This window comes from Balaenoptera borealis (genome assembly GCF_965194805.1).
Source record: "Balaenoptera borealis genome assembly, chromosome: 11".
Classification (NCBI taxonomy): Eukaryota; Metazoa; Chordata; class Mammalia; order Artiodactyla; family Balaenopteridae; genus Balaenoptera; species Balaenoptera borealis.
This window is the reverse complement of record NC_138868.1, coordinates 95,380,496-95,406,199: the sequence shown is the minus strand read 5'-3', so window position 1 is coordinate 95,406,199 and position 25,704 is coordinate 95,380,496. Positions and strand designations below refer to the sequence as shown.

The 25,704-nt window shown below is 43.3% G+C and overlaps 1 protein-coding gene across 6 annotated transcripts in view; it reads left to right on the top strand.

Annotated features, from left to right (window-relative positions):
* The first annotated feature begins 2,126 nt into the window (after positions 1-2,126).
* The window catches only part of CADM1 (cell adhesion molecule 1), a 325,103-nt gene continuing 301,525 nt past the window's right edge, over positions 2,127-25,704 (top strand). For 5 of the 6 annotated variants that reach the window (XM_082339775.1, XM_082339774.1, XM_082339772.1 and 2 more), the window contains exon 1: positions 2,128-2,296. In XM_082339775.1, the coding sequence (XP_082195901.1) occupies positions 2,164-2,296 (133 nt within the window). In that variant the 5' untranslated portion in view covers positions 2,128-2,163. Of the gene's footprint in view, positions 2,297-25,704 lie in introns of all 6 variants that reach the window. The other variant, XM_082339773.1, reaches the window with a different exon arrangement.

The window sequence follows — 25,704 nt, the reverse complement described above, 5'->3', positions numbered from 1 at the left end:
ATGTGAAATTTATTCATTCACTTAACAAATATTTATTGAGGCCCAGTATAGCATAGTGGTTAATTGCATAAGCTTTGCACCTTACAAACTTTGACCTTAGGGCAATTGCTTAATCTTTCTGTGTTTAAAAAATACAAGATGGGAAAGAATACTGTGTGCCCTGAGGACTGTTCCAAGGATTAAATGAGATTACACATGTAGCATACTTAATAAGACCTCAATAAATACAAAAGTAGTAATAATAATAATAATAGCAAGTATAAATTTACACTAGGGTGCTAGATTGACTGGGATATAGGACCTTACTTTATAGTTTATACATCTTTCAGCATACTTATGGCCTCAATTTTTTTTATCCTGATTGTGGTGGGACTCTGCTTTGCATTTGGTCTGATCGAGGTAGCTTTACTTCTGGAGGTGATAAGAATAGGTAGGACTTTGCAGACTGGACATTATCCCGGTGACCATGTGGTGATGGCTTCCCGCCTCATGTTGTGCTGTTTGCCTGCTGGAGCTTTCCAGACTTCTAGAGGGCTGCCTGCAGTTCATGTATTAGGGACTGTAATTACAGTGCAGAATATCCAGGCCTGTGAAGACAGGGCAGTCTTGAAATTAGTTTATGCATAATGGATAATAGGAGGCTGTTTTTAAGTGTAACTCATTTGGTGGGTTGGCAGATCTTGACTTCCTTTTTGATATGTAACATTTATTTATTTATTTTTTAGCAAGATGAGGACAGAGGGCTCCTCTAGACTAGAGCTCAGACTTAGCAATTTACATTCAGTAATCTCTTGGTCATTTAGCCACAGATAATTTGTTATGGTTTGTTTTAGCTGCTGTGATATTGATATTTATTATGCAAATTGTATTTCCTACATCTTATTGTTCTGCATTCTATGAATACTTAAATTATTATAAACCTTTACACTTAATATGGCTCGTCCTTCAATTTGATGCTTGAGCAACAGAGGGTCAGAGAGCACACGATTTTCTAGAGGGGAAGAAAATAAGTAATTAAAAAGCAGACAAACAAGAGAGCCGGCTGCCTGGCTCAGAAGAAAGCAAAGGCAATTTCGGGGAGGGAGAGCGAGTCCGAGAAGCGAGTCCCTTCAGCCTGGAAAGCCTCTCCCAGAGACGCGGGAAGCTCAGAGCACCTGTTGGTCCCCAGCCGCCTTAGGCGGGACAAGGGGCAAAGGGGCGGCGGGAGGAGTGGGTTTGAGCCCTGAAGGAGGAAGATGGCAGACCTTCTCTTCACACCCCGTCTCCGCCCTCCACCCCGAAGCCTTCACAGAAAAGATTTTTTGTTGAGTGTGTGTAATCGTAATTATCTAATAATACATGTGCATCATGTATATTAAATACACATATATCACATATACATTAAAGCCAGGAAGGAGACCTTCAGCAAGCTGGGGAGCCGGAGCCAACCCTCCTCGATCTACCTTTCCCGAGAATCTACCGCAAACACAGAGACTCGAAAATCCCAGATCCCGATTCCGGCTCCTTTCTCCCAACTATGCCCAAGTCTACCGCTAGGCTGTTGAGCGGGCTCTCCCGCTCCGCCGGACGTGCAAAGCACGCATGCACTTCTCCCAGATTGTTTTGTCAATCCGGGGACCTGCCTTCTCACTCTCTACTCCCGAACAGCCCCCGTTTCCCAAAGATCTATTCCTTCGGTGCAAGGTGAGTGACGGAAATTTGCAACGTTTTGTTTCCAGGCCAGTTGCACTCTGCGTACCGGGCAGGGGAGCCTCCTAGGGAGATTCTCGTCGTCTGGTTGATGTAGCGATTCCTATAAACATTCCTAATAAAGGTGTACGGGAAGCTAGACCCGCCCCCGGCGCCGGAGCCCCTGTGCGCCACGGGCCCAGGAGAACACTTTTTCCTTGATCCCGGGAAACCGAAAACAAATTTTAACATAAACATATTTGCATACGCCCCTCCCCCTGGCCCCGCCCCTAGGTGGCGCGGGCGCGCCGCCGAAGCCAGCGCCAGGGGGCGGGGTGGGGGAGGGGGTGAGTCCTCCGAGAGCCGGGTTCGGCTCGCGGCGATGTGATTGGTCGGTCCGGACTCCGCCTCCAGCGCATGTCATTAGCATCTCATTAGTTGTCCGCTCGGGCTCGGGAGGAAGCCACAGCCGCCAGTCTGAGGCAGGTGCCCGACATGGCGAGTGCTGTGCTGCCGAGCGGACCCCAGTGTGCGGCGGCGGCGGTGGCGGCGGCGGCGGCGGCGCCTCCCGGTCTCCGACTCCGGCTTCTGCTGTTGCTCCTCTCTGCCGCGGCACTGATCCCCACAGGTAGGTGTGGGCACCGGCCTGTTGGCCCCCGAAATCTCCTAAGGCACCCCGGTGGCCGTAGCCATGGAGGGGGGAAACGTTTCCATGACAACCTTCCCCCACTTTCTAAATCCAAATCGGAGGGAGAGTGGAGAGGAAACTCAGGGCTGAGAATGGAAGGGGTTGAGGGGATCGGTAAATCTCCTCTCCCTTGCCCAGCTCGGTGTGAATTAGAGCTCGTAGGGATGGCTGCACCCACACCTTTTCTCCCCGGCTTGGCGCGGGGCGCGGAGTGGAGTGAGAATGTGGGGCTCGGGGGCTAGAGAATATAGGGGAAGGGGGTGGATCAAAAGCACCCCCCCAAACCTTCCGGACCCTCCCTAACTCGCTGTTGTCCCCGTAACTTGCAGGTCCTCCCGCCTCCCCGGGCTGCCCATTCGCCCCCACCTCTCTAGCGGGCGCCCCGTTCCCCATCCCCGAAACCTCCCCATGGCCGACTAGCGGCCCCCTCCAGCGCGATTCCTCACTGGTCCACAGGACATCTCCAGATTTGTCTGATCGCTCCTGCTTTCCCCGCGCTCTGCCTTTCTCCCCTGTCCACGAACAGCTCGCCCCTCGTGTCTCCTTCCAGCCGGATCGCGGCCCCTCCGCCCCCTCCGCCCGGCTGCGGGTCTCCTTGGCCGGGCTCCAGGCAGCGAAAGTTCCCCGGGCCCGGCCCCGCGGGGAGGCGGTTGCTGTCGCCGCCTCTGCGAGAAGAAGCCGGGAACCCGCAGCCCGCCTACCCCACAGCGTTCTCCGCCGCGAGTGGGGACCCCGGATTTCCAGGCTGCCTGTCATTTTCGGCAGCTTGGGGGTGGTGGAGCGAGCGTTCGTGGCCTCTGCGGCCAGGCGGTCACCCTCCGGGCCTCCGAGCGTTCCCTGCGTGCAGAACTGTCTTGGGAATTTGCCCAGGGGCGGCTCTGCGCGCCCCGCTCCTTCCCTGAAGATGCGGAGCACTCGGCTGGAGCACGCTGTTTGGCTGACCGTGTGCCGGGCGCGTTGGCGCGGTCGGGAAAGAAGAGGGCAGTGTTTGCTTTTGCTAACAAAAGGGAGCTGGAGCTCTTCCCCAGCGGAGAGCCCGGCCGTGCTGCACCCTGCCTCCCCTTCCCACCACCGCCGCGCTTGGCGGCCGCGCGGCGTCCCAGCGCCCCTGGCCGCCTGCTGCGGGCTGGGAGCAGGGAGCCGGGACTCCAAGGCGCAGGGCCGCGGGGGGCGGGGAGGTGCAGGAGGGGATGCAGCAGGGCTCGGCGCCTGCAAAGCCCCTCCTCGCAGCTCGGAAGCCGCAGGACCCGCGAGCAACAAGTGGCGGAGGACACCGAGAGCTCAGCCCCCACCTGCGGAGCCCCCGACCCGGGCGGGTGCAGCGCCGGGGCCACCGTGCCGCTCCCGGGGTGCCTCTCCGCTTGGGCCGTGCCGTTTGTTTACACGCTAGAGGACACACAGTTACGTAAACACCGCAGGAGACACGCTGTAGGAAATGGGGAGATCTGGGGGTGCTAGCTTTGGATTTGGGGGGATACCGGGGTGGTTGTTTCCCCCCCACTCCCCAAGACAGGCTTGCAAGGGAGCTCGACTTGGGGAACCTATCGGGGATCCATAGGTGTGGGAATCTGGCGGCAGCTTCAGTTCCAGAGCTGAGGATTTTTTCTTCCATGCCACTGTCTCCGGATGTTGTTTATGTGTTTTTGCACAGTGAATTCCTAATTTATGAGTTACGGGATAATTGGGTTCAGCCGATGCCGGTGTGGTTACAACTTCATTTCGGGTGATGTCTCTGACTCGATGGGTTCCATGAAATGTTCCTGAAAGAGATCCCTCGTTCTGCTGCATTGTAAAAAGCGCCAGTGTCGGTTAAACGTGAGCGTTACAGGCTCGGTAACTGGCGCATAATAGAGGCAACAATAGACTTGTATTGGCTGCAAAAAAAAAAAAAAAAAAAAAAAGGCGGGGGTTGGGGGGAAGCGCTGGTCGGGATATTGTCTTTGGACTAAAAATGGGAGCCGTGCAATACCGCTTGCCAGCAGAGCAGCATCAGATTATACCTCCTCTGTCCAGCCTGCTCATTGAAGGCTCCGGGTAGTAGCAACAGTACTGTATTTGTTAACTATCTCGCGGTAAGAAGTTGCCTTCCCAGCGAGGGCTATATGCTGACTTAGAAAGGAGCGGCCTGGAACTCAACCGTGCATGTCAAAGCTACAAGAAAATTCTGTTGCCAGTTACCATGGAAGCAGCTTCTTGCTCCTGTGTACATCCCTGTTTGTAGGCTGTTATCAGATTGTGTTCAAATTAGAAAGTAATTGGGTTTGATTTGTAGTGAGGGGGTGAGGCGCCTTTCTTTAAATCTTTTTTTTTTTTTTTCCTTTAATGCGTTTTTTTGGTGCTGAGTTTGAGAAGGGGTCTTGGCCTAGCCCCAGGTCCTAGACCCGGAGAGTAGATTTCAGGTGGGGACCAGGGGACTTCTCTTCCTTACTCCTCTTAGTTTAAGCTTTCTCAGAGACCTCCAGTTCCTACTCCCAGGATTAGAGAAACCTGTTGGCGTTGCCTTTTAACTTCATAAGGCTTGTTTCATTTACAGCCTTACTGGGATAGCCATCAAGGGCCATTGTGCAGTGGGTCCAGGTTCTGTCTTCCCCTGTAACTGAATCCATCTATCCCCTGGAGAAAATCTCCCATCCCTCCTGTGGTGTTTGGATGAAATGGATGTTAATGAAATGCAGCTAAAATGGGCTTGTCAAAGCTCACTCCTCAGTGTAAATCACGCCCGTTTAGTTTGGGGTGCTTGCATGATGTTGTTTCTGACCCACAGTGAACCCGTGGTTGATCACCCTCCTCTTACATTTTCAGCAGTAGAGAGGATGGCTGATGGGTGGGGATGTGTGGTGGTGCTGGGAAGCCCAGGAACTGAGTTTTTGCTTGTCGTGGCCTGTTGGGGCTTGTGTACCGGGGATAGGGACTTTACAAAAGTGCCGCCCTGCTATTGTTGCCTTTCCCTGCCTCAAATCCAATAGCTGCGGGAGGGACTTGCACTTGTCTGTGATAGCTTTGATAAAATATCCCTCATTAATGCCACTTTATATTTACAGTGTGTCACTGGAGACGCACAAGGCTTCATTTAGTGACTTGTGTGACGAGACAAGCTTGCATTATTTGCCTGGGACATTTTGGAGGAACAAGAGAGCCATTGAGCAATCTTTTGAAATGAACAAATACAGAAAAAGGGGGGAATAAAAGAGCAGGCAGTTCTCCGGAACAAAGAGCTTTATTCATATGGATGTCGTACATGCTTTATCCAGTTTTCCCAATGGCCCTCCTGGTAAAGGGGAGTGGGACAGGGAAGAAGCCAAGGCAGGACACTGGTGCTTCCTCTCTCGTTTCCTGACTTCACATTCTTATCTGACTTTGCCCTCGACTCCCTGGACTCCTTGCCTGCTCTGCTCAGCTTGCTCGGCTCCCTCTAAAACCCCAGAAGGTAATGGGTTCCTGGGTCTAAAAAGGAGATTTTCAAATCCTTTCTCCCAGCTCTGAATTACAGCGGAAGAAAGTGCTAGTAGCTACCTGTTGAGATGGATGGTCTTCGGCGGATATATCGGTTGAATGGAAAGAGATGTCACTTTTCTGTGACATGTGTCAGGGAGTGGTTGATAGTGAATGTCAGATGGGTAAGAGGTCTTGCAATTATAATATTAGCCTTACTATTTATTTTTAAAGAAATGCTGTGAAAACTAAAATCCAAAATTGTCATTGTCATGAATGGTGCTCTTGGAGTTTTCAGTGACTTTTGCCCACACCTGGTACATTTTGGCCTTATTATACATAAGTGAATTTTTATTATTCCTTGGCCTATATTGCTAAGTGATTTTCAGGCTTTAAAAACTTGATAATATTGCTGTGAATATAAACTCAATCTCTCAGTTTCTGTATGTGACATATTAATGCTTAATTGGCCACTTAGAATTTACATTTTAAAAATGGTTTTGTGTGTGCCTGTGTGTTTAACAGAAGGCCCATTTTTATGCAGGGGAATCTCTTAAATTGCACCAAACTAATCAATGTTATGATTTGAATGGAAATTTACCAGCATATAAAGAAATTTTCTACGAAATAAATCCGAAGGATTCAAATGTTGTATCTCTTTCTTGGGAAGAATAGTACTGACCATCATGCTGGGCATTTTCAACTGAAAATCCAGCACAGAAAGGAGAAATCACACAGCGACATCTGTTGCAGAATTGAAAATTTGCTGCTTCTAGTTGTAAGCAATTAGTCCCATATAAGCACCTAATGGTATCAGCCTGTGTGTGTGTGTGTGTGTGTGTGTGTGTGTGTGTACTCACACAAATATGTGTGTATCCACATGCATATATGTATATATATGTACGTATACAGAAGCTCAGCCAGCGTTCATAGTCACGTTTAAAATTATTTAATAGAAAATATAACATTTTAATGCCAAGTTCTTTTTCTTAATATCACCTGTTGAGGAACTAGACATTCCTATAATCATGGAATTTTTGAAAGGGGAAGGATATTAGAAATCATCTGGCAAAATCTCATTATTTTGCAATGAGGCAGCCGAAGCCCAGAGAGGGAAGGACCGTGCTTACCGCTGAACTGAGGCTAAGTTAGCTATGCTTCCTGGATGGCCAGCTGGTCTCTTGATAGCCAGCCAGTGAACCTTCTCTTCCACCTCCCAGCAAGGATGCCCAGTTAGGGATATGCATCGTGGGTAGATGGTATCTTGGGTAGGAAGAGTTTGTATTCTGAAGGCAGCAAGAGTAATTATTGTTCTGTGTAATAAACCGTTGGGTCAGAGGTGTGACCTCTGGGAAGAAAGGACCAGTTTTTGGTAAGGTTGTCTTTAGTGTTGACAAGTCATTCTGAAACCTCTGGACTTCATTGGGCAGTCACACATGAATGTTGTTGTCCAAAGCACCTGAGTAGAGGAGAGCTCTGGATTTGTGTCCCGGTCCTTTAAGTCCGATGCGTGAAAACTAGGCTTCACAGAAGCACAGAAGCCTCAGCTTTAGACTTTTAAGCTTTCGTTTTGTCATTTCAAGGAGTCAGATTAACAGGAGAACTGGTTCCACATAAGAAAAAAGGAAGGGTCCTTAAGTCAAGAACAAAAACGCATCTTGATTTTCTTACCAGGTACTCCTGCCTTTCTGTTAAGGCTGGGGAAAAGCTCAGAATAATTTTTTTTCTTAAAGAAAAAATTATTTTATTGTTGCAAGATGACCTTTTTTTACGTCAATCATATTTTCTTTATTTTTTCACTTTATTATGGAAAATTTCAATTATACACAAATGTAGAGAGAATGCCATAATTAACCCTCTTTGTAGATCATCAGGTTTGGTAATTATCCACGCATGGTTCATTTACCTTCTGTACACCTCCTCCCCTTCCCAGATTATTTTAAACAAATCCTGGACATCCTATCATTTCTTCCATAAATTACTTTAGCATGAATTTCTGTAAGATACAGCTCTTCCTCTACACCCATAATCACAGTATCATTAGCTGCATGTATATTTTATCCACTGGTATACAGATTTTCATCCTACTCTTGCTTTACCCAGGAAGGTAGAGTGAAGGCTTGTTACAGTGGGTAGAAGCTGAGGCGGGAGCTAGAAAAGCCAGAGCATGATTACTGCCTGCACTGAGGAGACCTTTTCATGTGGTTTGGTTTATTTTGAGCAAGGTTTTGTTTGGATCGGATAAGATGAGTTTTATTGTGTAAATATGGTTGTGTAAATATGCAGTAATTGTAGCTAATTCCTCAGTGGCGAGCTATGGAAAACACCCTTGGTGAGATTGGCCATTTCTAGATGTTCTCATAATGAATACTCTCCATAGGAGGACTTCTGTAGGAAAGGCTAGTTTAGTTTGATGGCTGTGAGATACCCTCATTCGGAATATTTTCCTTTAAATGTCTCCGTGGTATAAGTGCCTTTGCGTTTTGTAAATATATGGCTTCAAAGAAAAAGATGTCTTTTCCCATTTCTAATTGGCTAAGTGTTAATTTCAGCCTGTATTCTGTAACTGAAGTGATCAGAAAATGCCTTTGGTGTGGGAAACCCCTAGGGAGCTGTAAGTTTTTGGGCCTTATTTTTGTAGGATGGGGGTGTGGGGTGGTAGGAAGAGAAAATGTTACTCTTTTTCACTTTTCAGTGTTTGCCCCATTAATTTAAAATGTGAATTTTTAATTTCAGCTGGAAATGTTAGAATGCTTCAGTGTTAATTTCGGAACTTCTTTGCTTTCTCGGAAGATAGGTTGGTTCCATTTTCCGGGGTTCGTGAAATGTGAGGTTTTGTTTGTGTGTGTGTGTGTGTGTGTCTATCTTTTAAGAAATTCTTTCTCAAATGTATTTAACGTGGACTATAAATCTGAAGCATTTGGGTTTTTGGTTTCTAGCCAAACAAGTAATTACACATGAGATGGTTTTGAGGGGTCCAAGCTGCCCTGGCCGGGTAAAAACCCGCCTCCTGTGCCCCTCTTCTGAGCTGGCCACGGCACCAGAAAAGCACAAAGGAATGTCTACATTTAGGGTTTGGGGAGCGCCACCAAAATCGAATAAAAAGGCTTTGTTTGGAAACCATCAATGAAGGAAGGAACCCACTGGAATGTTTGTAATTACAAGTGGCACCTCCTTGTTTAAATTTCAGAAGCCACAGTTTCTTTTTCAGAGATTTAAATTGCAGGCTCTAGCCAGCAGCTGCTGTTGTGGTTAATGCGCACTTTCTCTTTGAAGATCTTCCAGTGCTGGTTCTCAAAAGCTTTGGAGCAGTTGGCCTTGAACTAGGGTTAGAAGAAAGGGAGATGGAGGTATTTATATACATGCACAGCAAAAGTGATGTGTGGCCTTTATTATTACTCAAAAGAGGAGCTTGGCGGTAAGGTTTCGAGAACACTGAGCGCTAAGAAAAATCTATTATGACTGACAGGTGTCTTGAATGGGGTGATTATCTTACGAGAGATGTGGGGTGGGGAAAAGTTTTTCTTTTAGTAGATGCTTTACTGGAATATAGTCGTTTGATATTTCAGAAATGTTAAATAGCCTTGAAATGAAAGTGCTCTGTTTCATATTTAAATGCTACTCAGTGTTTGATGTTGATATTCTAGTGGCATGGACTTTTAAAAATGCCTAGAATAAGTGGCTTGCTCGTGGCAGTCTTCCTTGGTAAGGTAGGCACTCTAAACCCTCTTGAGCCATCCAGCACTAGACGGCAGTGTCAAGTTGGAATTAAGTTATGAGGTCCCTGGAGGGGGTGGGGAGGAATCTCCCTAAAAACAGAGGGCTCCCGGGCCCCGTCTCTCCCATTGTCTGTACCATATCTCCACTTGGCTAGGAATAATCTAGAAGTTAACATGTCAGAAATTGAACCTTTCCTCTTAGATCTCAACTTTTCACAAAGTCTCCATTATTGCACGTGACACCACTGTCATCCTGGTCTCCAAGGCCCTGAAATTTGGAGTCTTTTTTCCCCTCCTTATCTTTCACCCTTGGACTGAAATAAAATGGGATAAAATGGGGCTGATTATTTCTCCACAACATTCTCTGGAAGCCTCAACGTCCTCTCCAAACCATGTTTTACTAGCAGAAGCTCCCTAGCCAATTCCCCTGATCCTAGGCTCTCTGAGCCAGAATTTAAGTCCTCCTACCACAGCTGTATTCTTTCCTGGACAGGATCAGGACATGCCCTTGCAGAAAACCTAATCTCAAATTCTTGCTCCTTGCACCAGATTCGAAATCCACATTGTTTTGTATTAAGGTTGTTCCTTCCTCAATTGCTCTCTCACTCCTTCTCTAATTGCCCTCATTTCTTATTACTTTTCAGCCCAATCCCGATGAGACTGGAAGACTGATGATTCTCCAGTGAAACCCAGGAAGAAAGTGGTTTCCCCTGATCAGCCTTCAGCTGGTTGCCTTTGCATATAACACTGCTCTCTGATCGGTTTTCCTCTTAACTGTTTTGGTTTATAATTGTAGGGCGGCTGAATCTCCTTGCCCACCTTGAGAACAAAGATCTTTCCTTTGCATCTTTCAGTTTAACTAACACGTGCTTATCTAAAATATATGCCCACACAGACATTTCCTTTTTCTGCTTTACAGGTGTATACATGAGTCTTTCTTTCCAGTAAGCCACAATATGTAGATATTATTGCCATTATTTTAATGAAATTTTAAACCTTAGAATGCTGAAAGTGTATTGTGCCTATTTGGTAGTACATGTTGGAATACAAGCATTTACTATAGCATGAAAATAGTGTAACTGAACTGACAAATTACAAGCTGTCAAAGTAAGACTTTGGGGCAAAACGTTAAGCCTTGAGGAGTTGGAGACGTTGGAAGGGTCAGAGTCAGAGAGCCTGGTCTGGAGCTGCTGACTTGGCATACATGAGATCAGCCCCTCTGAAGATGCTCCAAAAGATGCAACCTTAGAGGAGCATTTGGTGCTCATGTTTTCGGTACATCAGTTACTAAGAAGTACTACCCGGGAAGCCAGAAGGAAGTGCACTAAAACCCAGGTCTTTCTTAGCTAACGCTTTAAATAGCGTTGACTTTGGGAGCAGTGCTATCTCACTAAACACAGGCATCTCTCCCATTGTGGCAGATCGCATTTTAGTTGATTACATAGAGGGTGAATTGTTACTGGCTTAAGAAAAAAAATGAAATCTTTGTTTCTCAGTCTAACTGCTAAACTTGTTATCTGAAGGATCTTTTCAAAGCCTTTATCTGGTACTAATATCTGCCATGGTTCTTCCCTTATTTTTTTCCTCGTCTGGCATCCTTCCCCTGCAGAGTTCAGTTTTTGCTACTGGAAGGTTATGCAGCATGATAATTCAGTGGTATGAACACTTGATTATCATGGAGTATTTGGGGACGGTCTTGGGGGAAAAGGTCGTATGTCAAATGTGGTATGTATTTGGCTCTTTGCTGATTATCAGCCTGGGATAAGCCAAGCCATGCAGAAGTTACTGCACATCAACAGCTTCTGAGTAGAAGAGGAACCCTGCTTCATTTCTCTTGCAGAAACCCTTACTTAAACAATGAAAACTTCAAAGATAGGGAGAAAAAAAAAAGTTAATTCAGTACTAAATTACTGCTCAAATGGTTTTATCTCTTAAAAGGTTCAAATAGAGATTAGCTTAAATGACACTGAACTTCACTTTTCCTTGTGCATATCTTGTGCGCACACATCATTGTGAAGAGACCTCTGTCTCCTTTCTTTTAGTTTTGTTAGTAATCACGTGAATGTTAGTTGCTGTTTGTTTCCCTTTCCTGAAGCAAATCTCTCCATCTCTGGGCCAGGTTGGCAAGCAGAATACCTGGTCTAGATTACAGAACAATATAAACCTAGTGCTTTGCTTAAGAGCTAAAAACAACAAAAACAACCTACCTTACAGGGTGTTAAAAATAAAAGAAGATCATATGTATGAATGTCCTTGAGAAGGAAGTATTTTATTATATGGCTTTCATTAAAACAGCCACGGTTTAGTGATGGGGGTTATGTTTCTGACTACTACTACTGCTAATCACGTTTGTAAATCCCTCACACATTTGAGAATATTGAAAAATTCTGTGCTGAAAGGATTAATTCAGGATGTACTCAACTGTCTCTAAGGTGAAACTGAAGAATAAAGTGGCAGTAAGATTAAGACCCCTCCCGGAGTTGAATGTTTTTTGGAAGTAAATGGAATTATCCAGTCACCTTGGAGAAATAGACAGTGATTATAATCTCAAGTTTCTGGGCCTTTTAACACAGGCAGGACTTTATGATTTTACTTAGCCCTTATATTTTATATACTATATTTAAATCAAGTACTTGTATTTCTGTAGCTAACCCATAAGGCACTTGGAAGAAAAATGAGAATTTAAACATTATTGTTAAATCAAGTGTCTGCTTTTATACCAGGCATTGTGTTTGGTGCAGTTATAGTTGGGTGCGTTGATTCCTGAGGGATACAGTTGGTTTTCTCAACTTTTATTTTGAAAACTGACAAAACCGCAGGAAAGTTGAAAGTATAACAAATGCTTGTACACCCCTTACTTAGATTCATCAACTGTCAACATTTTGCCCATTTGTTTTATCTCTGGCTCTCTAAATAATGTATCCACACATGTCTTTTTTGTTTTTTCTGATCCATGTGAAAGCAAGTTGCAGGCATAGTGACACGTCACCCTTGAATACTTCAGCACCAGACTCCTGAGAATAGGGACATTTTCTTCCACAACCTCATTACGTTCAAGAAATTTAATATTCACCAATATTATTTAATGTCTAGTCCATGTTCAAAGTTCCCCAACTGTCCCAGTAATATTCTTTATCTGTGTTTCTTTGTCCTCCCTGATCTAGACTCCATTGGAGATCACACATTGGATATGGTTTTCATGTCTCTTTTTCTTTTAATCTAGAACCATTCCCTTGCCCTCCACTTTTATTTTCGTTTGTTTGTTTGTTAAGGTTCTTTTAAGGAGTGTGTGTGTGGGATGTTTTTCATGGTGTTGACATTTTGTTGAGTCCAGATCTGCAGTTTTGTGGAATGTCCCACGGTTCTACAGATTGTTTGCTTGTTTCCTCCTAGTTTGATTCAGACTGTAATCATAGGCAGGAACATGGCACAGCTGATGTTGCCACCTTTTAACATCACATCAAGGGCAACATAATAGCAGTTTGTCCTAATTTTAGCGGTGGCAAGTTTGATCCCTTTGCTAACTGTATGTTTAGTACTTGGTTGATGTGGATTTACAGATTTCTCCACTTCTGTCCCTTTGTCATTAATAAGTGATTTGTGGGATATTTTGAGATTGAAGATCCTGTTCTCAAACACTTCATCTAGTGGTTTTAGCAGCATTGATAAACCTTGTGTAAATCAAATATTACACCAGTGTTTATAAAATTGTGCTTTTTCTAATTGTCATTCCCCTGTATTGGGCAGAGGCCTTCTTGAATAAAGAAAAGCTTGCCTTTCCCCCATCCTCTCCTTTTTATTTGAAAATCACAGTGGACTCATAAATTTAAAAAAGTTTCAGTGTGATAATATTTCTTTACCGTCAAATTTGGTTAAAGGGAACCCCTTCAGTCTGGCTCTTGTATCCTTTTGACACATCTCTGTTGATTTTTAAGTTCTTTCTTATTTTATGTCACAAGAAGATGTCTAAGCTCACCTTGTATTTTCCCTGCTCCAGATCTGGAATCAGCTCTTTCTGCAAGAAGCTGTGGTTCCTTTTGGTGGGCAACTGGTATTTAGATACCAAAGACTTGCGCTCATTGCAGTTGACTTGTTTCAGTGGACAGAACTAGGAGATTACATGTATATTTATTATTATATAAATAAATTTATTTATATTTATATATATCTGAATACATTTAAAATTTATACTTATTTATTTAAATCATGAGTTCATACTGATGTCTTCAATTCTATTGTAAAACTAAGGTTCTTTCTCCCCTTTTCTCATTCCTTATTTGTACTTTTTTCCCCTCACGGTGAGAACCTTGATTCCCAGCCATATCAGTGTCTTATAATTAATGCAAAAAATAGTTTTGGAATTACTCCACAGAGAATACTGTAGACGACAAAACTGCCAAGTGAAGCTCAAGATTTTTGCCATTCTTTTTGCCTTTAAAATAGATCCAGTGAAGGTTGATGGTCAGAGTACTGTGTTCACAAGTTCACAGATTAGTGCCTTTGTGTGTGTGTGTGTGTGTATGTGTGTGTTATCAATGAGATGTATACTTAGGATCATTAATTTCTGTTTCTATTCAATTTTAGTGTTTTACCTATCCTTGCTGATTTAAGTTTATATGTTGAACATGTAAATCATTACCATGGCTCAAAAATCAAAACTATGTAAAGAAGTGTCACTCCCTTCCCTGTACTTCCTGGCCCATTCCCACCCATCTTCCTGTAGTAGCCAATTTCATTCCTTTCTCATGTATCTTTCCTATTTTTCCTTTGAAAAAATAATAGGTAGTGTTGTTCTTTGTTTTCATACTTTTCCATAAACCGTGTTAACATCTGCCTATAATGTCTTATTTGACAAATCCTGGGTTCTCATATTAATTTGATGATTTACCCCCATTTGGCTTTATTTCACTTCAGAAACTTTTTTTTTTATTTTATTTTTTTACTATATTCATATCTCTTCCATTTCTTCCTTCTAGGGTAATAGTTCTCTTTGGGTAGTTAGAAGAATGCTTTATTTTTTTCATTTAACTCACCAAATTACTTGCAAGAAAATAGGGACTGCCCTTTTTCATATAATGCAATGTGTGTCTCTGATGTTTATTAACTGTGCCTTACTTTGCTTCTCAGCAGTCATCGTTTACCCTTCTCCTCATCCAGTAAATTGGCAGATCTATGTCTCAAGTCCCAATGCCCCAATTCTTCCTACCCCTTAAAAAAAATTGTGTTATACTTACTGTGAAGTGCACAGCCTTTTGCATCTAAACCTCAGACCATGTTCCAAAGGTGCCTATTGAACATCTCAATCTGGATATTCCACAGTTACCTCAAATAATATTAACAACAAAACAGCAACTATTATTTTGTATCTTCATTCAGGATCTCATTTAATCCCTACTGTCACCCTGTAAGTAATCTCTCTTCCTTCATTTTACAGATGAGGAAGTTGAGAGGATGATAGGACCCTTGTCCAAGAGGCACAAATAATAAGTGGTAGAACCAGGTCTATCTTCAAAACCCATCGTTTTAAACACTTAAGTACATTTTCCTAAAGTTCAAGATGTCTAAAACTGAACTTAGCATGTTTGCTCTCCAAACCTCCCACTATCCTATATTTTCTATGCTGATGAAGGGTATCACCAAGCTGCCCAATGAGTTAAGTGAATCTGGGAGACATCTTAGAGTACTTCCTCCTTCGCTACCCTTTCCCCCTGTGTTAGTAACTAAGTCCTGCTTGTCTCTTGCATTCACTCCTGTCAGTTTCACCACCACTGTCTTAGTTACCCTTATCCTCATTTTACAGTTGAGGAAAGTAGATTTAAACTGATCTAACAGTCCCTTAATTGGTCTGTTTACCTCTAGTGTCATCCCTTCTAATGCATCCTTAACACTGCTTTTAGGCAGATCTTTCTGAAACACATATTAGATTGTCACTTTCTTGCTTAAAATCTGGAAATGTTTTCTTGGCACCTTAAAGATGACACTTACACTCCTCCAGTGTGGCCTACAGTGCCCTTTATCACCTGACTTATGTCTTCCTCTCAAGCTCACCTCTTGCCAGCTGTGCACACAGTGTTCTTGCTTTAGGAGCTGCACACCGTGTTCTTTACTTAACCAAAGTAAATGTGTCCTAGATACGCCACGCTCTCTCAGCCTTTTGTATGTCACCTCCTCCTCCTGAAGCATGCTTATCTAGATGGCTGATTCCTACATATCTTTCGAGATCCAGCTCCCAATTTCTCAAGGAAACGTATGTGACCTCTCAGGTGGGTTAGGTGCCTTTTCTTTGTGCCCCTCTTTTGTACTTCCTTAGGGGCTCTCCCAGACTTATCTTCTTTCTTCCTGTCAAGCATCTTTCTCCAAATTGCCCCAGGTTCCCTCTCTATACCTGTGCATTTCATACTGGTCAGACTTGTTTTCAACAGCAGAAATGCCCCATCCTCTGGTCTTCCATATCAGCGTGTTTCAATCCTGTGCGCACGTAAGACCCAAGTCCAGTGCTTCTTTTTCAAATCTTAATGTGCTTTCCAGCCTGAATGTAATATTTTCCTTTCAACTTCTTTTACAATTTCTCTAGCCATCCCATGATATTTAACACTTCTTACATTATCATATGTTGACGTGTGTCCATAGATAGGTGTCTCCTAGCCTTTCTACAGGAGGGACTACTGCTTATTCATCTTTGTATCCTTAACAGCATAGAGTTAATGCCCTACACATAGTATGTGTTCAATAAACATTTGTTAAAGCAATGAATGAATTGGAAATTAGGTCTCCATTGCCCATGAAATTGTCAACATAAATGTGAACAGAGAACATGGTGATAATAATTCAGTCTTGAAGAGCAGCATAAAGATGCATCACTCCGAAGGTTGTTTATTCGCTCACCATTTTCCTGTTACACAATCTGATTTCCAATACGTATATAGCCTATCTTTTCTCATTTGTCATGAATACTGGTAGTTGGGGTTTAGAATTCGCTTGAGGCCTTTGTGTATGAATTTAATTTAGTGGTTGTCTAGTTATCGGCTTTTAGAACTGTAATTCTTAGTAGACGTTGTTTGTTCTCTTAATGGATGAAGGGCTGTCACTATCTGATGTTTTCGTAGCCTGAAGGACTGACTTCTAGCGTGTTTGTTCATACTTGGTTGTTGGGCAGTCGTTGGAGAGATTTAGATACCAGCCCAAGTAAGAGAACCTCTTTCCATTTACTTAATCACTGTACAGTCCTGATATGGCTGGACTTTGTGTCATTGCTAGGGCCATACTGGCATGTTAGAGTTGCAGCAACAAACCAAGAAACTTCTCTCTGAGGCCATCTGCCCCTCTTCCCCTCAGTTTTCATGAGAGCCTTGTCTTAAAACGGATATATTCTCAGGAGAGGCATGGTACACATAGGAAAATTTAAACCTCAGGGTAACAGTTTTCCTTGTACAGTAATAAAGATATATGTGGAGTCTGTGGCTTCAGGATCAAAAAATAGATCACAGTTGTTGGATCAAACATGAGAAATGGCTTGTTGCTGTGTTTTAAAAAAATGAGATGGGTAGGGCAGTCTGTTTTGTGGAGATGCTTCCACTATTTGTGTGACTGGGTAGTTGGTGCTAAATAAGACTGTGGCAAAATTAAGCTTATAAAGTTAATTGCCTACAATTTATCTAGTTTTAAACAGAAAGAAGATTTCCTGTTCTTCTTCCATGGAAGGTGGGAGAGATTGCATATGCAGGCAGAGGGAGAGAGAGTTTGCTAATGTTACCTTTTAATTTAGGAGAAATTTGGAGTTTGTTCTTTCCTGTGAATATAGAGGTGGAACCCACTCTAACCAGAGTTTATTGCTGTAGTATTTTTTAAATGCATTTGTGACACTGATAAATCTGTGACCTTGTCGAGGCGTTTTTGAAGGGGAGGGGGTGGCTAGCCTTTTTCTCACTGTCGTAAGTGATGTCTGCTCAATAACTCTAACTACCTGACAGTATTGGGAGGGGAGGAGGACCTATCATAACTTGTTTTTATGGCCTATTTCTAAAGTGTTTCCTTCATAGTCACATCCATTCATTTAGACTTCTCTTCTCCCTGCCTAAGGCATGCATCCAGCCTAGGCTGTGTTTGGTGCTTTAAATGTTTTGAATTATGGGGAATTGTAGCATTTTTTTCGATGCTTCCCTTGTAGCTATATAGCTCTCTATTGTCTTAGGTTACACAGCTTGCACTTCTTAGGCATCGTGTGTGGATTATTGCAATTAGTTGAGGTTTTGAGTGGAATGACATATCTTCCTTGATTTTGTGCCATTTGCCATCTTCTCTATCTTGGTAGACACTCTTTCAGAGATTGCCTTCTTAAGAAATCCTTCAAGGCAGAGGAATTAAACCCTTCCTTTCCACTATAAATCTTGGTAAATATATCTTTATCAGTGTGACCTACTGTCAAGTAAATAATGATGTGATGGCGATGTTCACGAAAAATTATATCTTTGAAATACACATTTTGTCAGTGTGTTCATATATAATATATGATTGGTATTATCCAAGAAAAAGAAAAGATTAGTAAGTCAGTTTCTTCTAGAATTAGGTGGCTAATGCTTCAAGCATCCTATTTAAAAACAATTGCTTCTAGATCCTGTTGGCAGGATTGCTTATTTCATTATTCTGGTCATTTGCATGCAAACAAGTTGATGATTCTTTAAATAACCACCATGTTCAGTCTTCTTTTCCTCTTGAAATGTTATTCCTCCAGCATCGTATTCCATTCATGCAATAGCATGAATCTGGTCCAGAAAGAATTTCAGGCTAAAGAAGTAGCAGAACTTTAATTCACCTTTATTTTTTTAACCAAAAATGATGTTTCATTTTTAATATTAATTTAGCCATGGTGACATCCCTTTATCCTTGTTTCATAAGGTGAGTGCATACAGAGTTAGGCTTTAATAGAATATTTTTCAAGGTCTTAGGATATTTTTAAATGAGGTCATCACCTTCAGGATTTTGGCCTGAACTTTCCATGAACTAAAGGAGGAAGAAAAGGATAGACTAAAAAAAAAAAAAAAAAAAAAGATGAATATATAATCTACTTATAATGGAATAACTCATGAGAGTTAAATTCATTTTATAACATTTATCTGGTGCTAGTTCCCAGAGCACTGTACCATTTCAGCAAGATAAGTTCCACATTTATATGTTGGATCTCTATAGGAGGCCCTTTGAAAAAGTGTTATACTCTTTTAAAAAAGGTTTGAAAACCACAGATATAAACAGAATGAGTCCTTCAGGTTCAAAACAACAAGGCTGGAGAGAGTGATGCCCTGGTTCCTGAGATCACATCTGGGCTGAGGCTAAAGTCATAGGCAGTAACAAGGAATGCTCATCTGCCTCATCTTTCCTTTCCTCATATTCTCTTTGGGGTCCCCGAAGGTGTGACTGTGGCCACAGCAGAGGACTGGATAAGGAGCTGAGATTTCAGATCACTGTCATCTCTGTCTTTCTATCAGAGGGATATAAAGAAGGGAGCTAACATGGAGTTGGAGTGTAGAAGGCTTTTCATTTAAATGAAGTCTCGAAAACACAGGGAAGATTTCCACCCAGAAAGAGGTGAGGAGGGAGGACATTCCAGGTTGAAGGAGAACCACATGAGTAAAGGCTTACAGGTAGGCAAGCTAAAATGGCATGTGAGAGATGGGATTAGCAAAAGATAACTGGGGGGCAGATTGTGGAAAAAACTTTGAAAGCCAAATTTAGATTTAATTCTGGATGTCATTGGGAACTATTGAAGGGATTTTGAGCAGGGAAGTAATGTCAGATTGGTGCTCTAGGACTATGAATCTGGCAATGGTTTGTGATTAGATTAGAAATGAGACACTGGTTAGGGGTATAATAGTTCAGGTATGACTTTATGAAAACTTGAATTAGGGCAGTGGAGGAAGAATGGAGGTGGAATTGACTGGAGAATGGGGATTGAGGGAAAGTAAAGACTAGAAACGAAAGCATGCTTTGATTTGGAACTTGAGTGGCTTAGGAGAGTGGCTGTTCCAATGAACAGAAATCAGAATATCATGGTGGGCTTAGTAAGGGAAGACAGTGAGCTTGGTTTTGGACATGTTAAACTTGAGCTACCATTAGAACATAGTAGAAATGTTTAGAAGGTCATTTGAAATGTGATACTCGAGTTTAGGAGAGAAGCTGAGAGTAGAGCTAGAGATACAGATTTGAAAGTCATCTGTAAAGATTTGATAGCTGATTCTGCATGACGCATTGATTCAGTTACTTATTTGATACACATGTACTGAGATGCCCGATGTGTGCCATTGTGTTAGGTGCTGGAGAGGAGTGTATGAGGGATCCTGAAGAGGGTCATAGAGGTAGAACCTTAAGGGAGGTGTGTTTTTAGGGGACAGGATAAGGAACTGTGATGAACTACTCAGGACTAATCAGAGGACTGGAGATTAATGCTGTGGACGGGGGAGGGAGTTGTAGGCAGGGTTGATGTGGGCTGGAAGTCTGTTAACTAAGTTGCTGAAGAGTCTTGAAGCAGTTAAGGATTGTCTTGAAAGTGAATGAACTCTGGGGAGGAGGTTGTATAAGAATGAAATTAGGTAACTTAGCCAGTCACACAGCTAGGATGTTGGAACACGTATTTGATTCCCGATTCCAGGTTTTTGGACTGAAAGTACTCCAGTGAGTCCGGTTCTCATTGTAGTACACTGGTACACCAAACTGTGCCTTACCATTCATTGTATAGGGGGCTGTGAGAGCCTGTTCAGTCTGTCCCTAGGACTCAAAAGGTTTAATTACGATTCTAGAGGTTGATGTTGAATAAAAAGCACATTAACGAACCTCGCAGTTGTCCTTGTATTTCACGTAATGAATGACAGCTTTGGCAGGCTTAAGCATGTAGGCAGGATAGATGGAAGCTTTTTCTGGAAGTGTGCTTCTTTAACAACCACCACCAGAGAACAAAAACAAATCCTAGTGTAGCGCGGGAAGCCCTTTCAGGGTGGCAGGAAGAATCTAGGTCAGCTTAACGGCAACTCCTATTTTTTAGGTAGATGAATGTTTGCTACCCTGGCTTTCAACAAGCTGCGTGAAGTCCAGAAAGACTGGGCATGGTTCCTTAGTGCATATTAGTCAGCAGGGGGTCACGAATTAAATTGATGTGTGGGGGCATTTTGATTTACATTTGACTAGTGAGAGTGTAGCTCAGGCCAATATGGCAGTCTGCTGAGTTGTAGTCTGCATTTGCTTAACTCTTCCATGTAAAAAGTAAATCCTTGTGGAATTTTTGCATATTACCTTTAGGACCTGACAAGTCTCCTCCTATAGGTAGAATGATCAGAAAGGAACTCAGTTGAGCAGTGGAGTGCTGAAACTTTCCAGCCATGTGTCTCCAGGGCTTTTCAGTAGACCTTTCTGTGATGATGGAAGGATTCTGTATCTGTGCCATCCAGTGGTGTAGCCACTAGCCATATGTGACTATTGAGCGCTTGAAATGTGGTTCGTGTAACTGAGGAGCTGAATTTTTAATTCTCTTTCATTTTAATTAACTTAAATTTAAATAGCCCCATATGGCTAGTGGCTACCGTATTGGACAGCATAGCTCTAGACTAAAAAGTAAGAAGCCAAATTCTTATGCTTATCATTATTGGAAGAGGGGTTGGGTGAGGGTGTTGACTTCATGCCGAATTCAATAGATTTGTATTGAATCTTGGACTCAGCTGCTGTGGGTCTCCAAATTGTGCATTTTTCTCTACTCTCTCTTGCTTTTCATACCTAAAAGCTTCTAGAATATCTTAATTGTTCTTTCTTCATTTGAAGAATTATCCCTTTTGGCCTTAGAGGGGTATAGCTCATCTAGTGCACAGATTAATAGCTCTAGCTTTGTCCTTAGAAAGCTAAATCTTGGGGCTTCCGTGGTGGCGCAGTGGTTGAGAGTCTGCCTGCCAGTGCAGGGGACACGGGTTCGGGCCCTGGTCTGGGAGAATCCCACATGCCGCAGAGCAACTAGGCCCGTGAGCCACAATTGCTGAGCCTGCGCGTCTGGAGCCTGTGCTCCGCAACAAGAGAGGCCACGATAGTGAGAGGCCACGATAGTGAGAGGCCCGCGCACCGCGATGAAGAGTGGCCCCCGCTTGCCGCAACTAGAGAAAGCCCTCGCACAGAAACGAAGACCCAACACAGCCATAAATAAATAAATAAATAAATAAATAAATAAATAAATAAAATTAAAAAAAAAAAAAAGAAAGCTAAATCTTGGAGGTTACTGTTACATGACTGTACTGCCGTATGCCAATTCACGTTATCTTTTCTTTCTTTTTTTTTTTTTTAGTTGATGCCGAAAGTGAGTGAAATGTGAAAAAAACATTCTTTATTTTAAATAGTTTTGACTGCCAGGTTAATGCGACTCTTAAGCAGAGCTTCATGAAGTCTGGCCATAGTAACTGCTTTTAACTTGATTTAAAGTTCTTAAACATTCTGAATTGCTTCACCTAATCTTTTTATACTGACGTACAATTTTCAGGCTCTTTTTTATTTTCAAATCCATAACTGACAGCTGCTCAACACCTCATTCAAATAGTTTTAAGAGTTTTAGAGAAATGTTGGGACAGGCTGGATTTACTGACATCAGTTGGATTGAGATATTGTGGATTTAAAGATGATAGAGAAGGAGAAAGAAAAATATGAAATAATTATTGCATGTTCACTGCTTGCCCAGTGACAGTGATTTGAAGCCTAATAACCAGCAAAACTGAGAGACAGCAGAAGGACATTGGCATTCACTTTCAAAACTTAACATAAGGAATGAATTTGGAAACAAAATTTTCATGTGTGGTCCCATTCGTTTTATGACATTTTAAAGAATACTGATGCACAGAAATGCATGTATACCAAAAACTTACTACAGACTTTTTCTTGAAATATAGTCTACAGATTCTGAGACTGTAAACTCCCAGAAGGAGTGAACTCTTTGGGGGAATCTGTGACGTCTAGTGCACAGCCAGTATTTTTCAAGTGAAATTGATCATTTTATAGAAGAAACAAGATCGTGAGATCTCCCACCTTTACTTCCCGTGACAAATGGCACCTACTCCATGACTCGACTCAAGAAGGCTCTGTGCTATAGTGAATATAAAGAAGCTATAGAGTGTAGTGTTTGTCCAAGAGTTAAAATTAATGTGACTATAAATTTTGTCCTCAGCCTTTTAATGCCTTTTGAGTAAATGCTGCGTGCCTATCTGTGTGGGTGTGGGTGTGGGTATCCCCTACTATGTGCTGGACACCGTGGTAAGTACTAGATTTACAAAGATGAATTATATAGGGTTTCTTTCCTTCAGAGATTTATATTTTAGATTCTTGTGCAGGAGATAGTGAAAATAACAATGCTACGTGCTTAGACCCATAATAGACATAGTTTGGGAGTGCTACAGGAGGAGGAGTACCTACACTCAGTATGGAGACTTAGCATCAGGAAAGACTCTCAGGGGGCCCTTGAGTTGGGACTTGAAAGATCGGTAGGAGAGAGCTGTACAGATGGTATTAGGAGTTTTTCCAGGTAGAGAGATAACATGTGGACAGATACGGAAGCCTAAAAAGCATGGGGCATTCTGGGAACTGCAAATAGTTTGGCATGGCAGGGGGAAAAAGCCTTTGAGGATGCAGCAAAAGGTGAAGCTGGGGAAGGTACACGGGAGTCAGATCGTGAAGGATCAACTTAGTGATGAGGAGGAGCTGAAGCTTTATCCCATGGAGGGTGTCAGTAGCAGGTGGGGAGAATCCAATTGGCTGTGTGTGGAATGGATTGGGGAGATTAGAAACCAGAGATCGGAGAGTATTTAAGGAGAAGCTGTGGGAGAGTAGCTGGGATTATGAGGGCCTTAGCTAAGGTATCTGTATCTGATGTGTAGTTTGGGAGGAGTTGCTTTCAGGATATATTGAAGAGGGTAGAATTTCATGACTGAATGAGGAGTGAGAAGAGGGCGAGTCTAGATGAATGATCAAGTTCTGGCGTGGCCACCTAGGTGAGTGATAGGTACACTAGTCAAGACAGAGTTTAGAAGGTGGACAAGATTGGGGATTGAAGGTGACGTGCTTAGCTTTGGAGACGGCTGTGGCATGTCCAGGTGGAAGTATCTAGCAGCCCTCTCCAGTACTCAGTGGAGCCATGGCCATGACGAGCTCTCCTAAGAAGAATGTATACACTGGGTAAGGAGAGAAGAGGCGTTCCAGGATAGAATTCGAGGGAACATTAACAGTTAAAGATAGACAGAAGATGATGAACCAGGGGCAGGAATGAAGAAGGAACTGTCAAATTTTGAGGAAAACCAGCAAAGACTTTTGTCTTGGGATCCAAGAGAGAAGAGAGTTCTAAGGAGGAGGGAAAAACACTGTCAAATGCTACAGCGAGGTCAGATTAGATAAAGGAGGCTGTTTGTGGACACGGCACTTAGGCATATAAAGGGGAGCTCGGCCTAACAATTTCAGTGCTGGGTGAATGTGGAAACCAGATGGCAGTGGCTGGGGCAAATGGGGAGTGCAGAATAGGAGGTGGGAGAATAGACACGTTATTTTGTTTGTTTGTTTTTTAAAATTTATTTAATTAGTTAATTTTTTGGCTGCATTGGGTCTTTGTTGCTGTGCGCGGGCTTTCTCTAGTTGTGGTGAGCGGGGGCTACTCTTCTTTGCGGTAAGCGGGCTTCTCATTGCGGTGGCTTCTCTTGTTGCGGAGCACGGGCTCTAGGTGCATGGACTTAAGTAGTTGTGGCACGTGAGCTCAGTAGTTGTGGCTCACGGGCTCTAGAGCGCAGGCTCAGTAGTTGTGGCGCACAGGCTTAGTTGCTCTGCGGCATGTAGGATCTTCCTGGACCAGGGCTCGAACCCGTGTCCCCTGCATTGGCAGGCGGACTCTTAACCACTGCGCCACCAGGGAAGCCCTGACACATGTTTTAAGAGAGGAAGCTGATGAAGTTAGGGCGAGGGAGGAGGAAGTGGAAATAAAGAGATGTAGGAATGAGGGAAATTTAAAAATATATATACTTTAAATTAGGGAGATTTGATAAGGTTTATAGAAAAACCAGAGGGAGATTGAAGATGAAGAAGTGAGAGTTGATCACCGAAGGAGTGAGGGCTGTGATGAAGGCCAGGTGGGGGGGGGGGCATTGGCTTGGAGAGGAGGAGGGAGAGGGACAATTTTTCTTCTGAGATGGAGGTAATGGGAAAGGCCTTGAGGAGAAGGATGGGTGTAAGCTGGACTGTATGTGGGAGGGCTGAGGACCAAAGAGACGAAGATTCTCCTTGGGAAAGTTGGAGCCCATGTTGTACCTGCTGATGTTGGATGTGATACCGACCAGGGTTCTTGGCCTTCCCCAATCAAAAGAAATTGACTATAGGCCAGATGGGAAGTTCACGCAAGGCTCTACTGGGGCTCCTGCAGCTGCAGGAGGGAGCAAAAACAAGTAACAGGTTCCCTTACTCGCTCCCAAGGCAGGGCGAGCTGGTTTCTTATATGGGGTGAGGGTAGGGGAGTGTCCAGGAGTTGGGCCAGAGGGGAGGCTTGGGTGGTTTGCAGACCCTTTGGTGGTGTTGAGTGCAGGGGGCATGTGCAGTACCCTGCTTTTGCTACTGACACCGTTTTTGCTCTAGTTCTTCAGAAGTGGCAGTTGGGGTTTTTGGCCTTTTTGTATCTCATCCAGAATTTGCCCCAACTGTGCATGCAAGCAGTTATTTTTAGTCTCTTATAGTTTCTTTGTATGCAAGCGGTTATTTTTAGTCCCTTATAGTTTCTTTGTATTTTCTTGCTGGAGGAGACGTTTGTCCAAGTGCGAGCACTGCAGCAAGGGGTCCCAGGTCTTAGGTCCCAACCTGTCTCAGATGGAGCTGGAGGGAGAAAGGGGAAGGTTTGAAAATTACCTGCCCGCTGTGGGAACTCAGAAGATTGTGGAGAACACGTGACTGAGGTTGGAAACCTCACATTGCGGTGACCTGACCACAATCGCCCTGGCCTTGCCTCGGCAACAGACGCAATGCTCCTCTTTCCCAGATGGACACTTTACTACCGAGGGGTCCTTGATCCTTTCTTCCCTTTTAGAGGGGCGGCAGGTCAGTACGCCATGGACATTTAGAGCCAAAGCGACTTCAGAGATCTACAGACTAGCCTCCCCATCTTATAAATCAGGAAACTAAGGCTCAGAAAAGTGAAGTGATTTACTCAAGTAA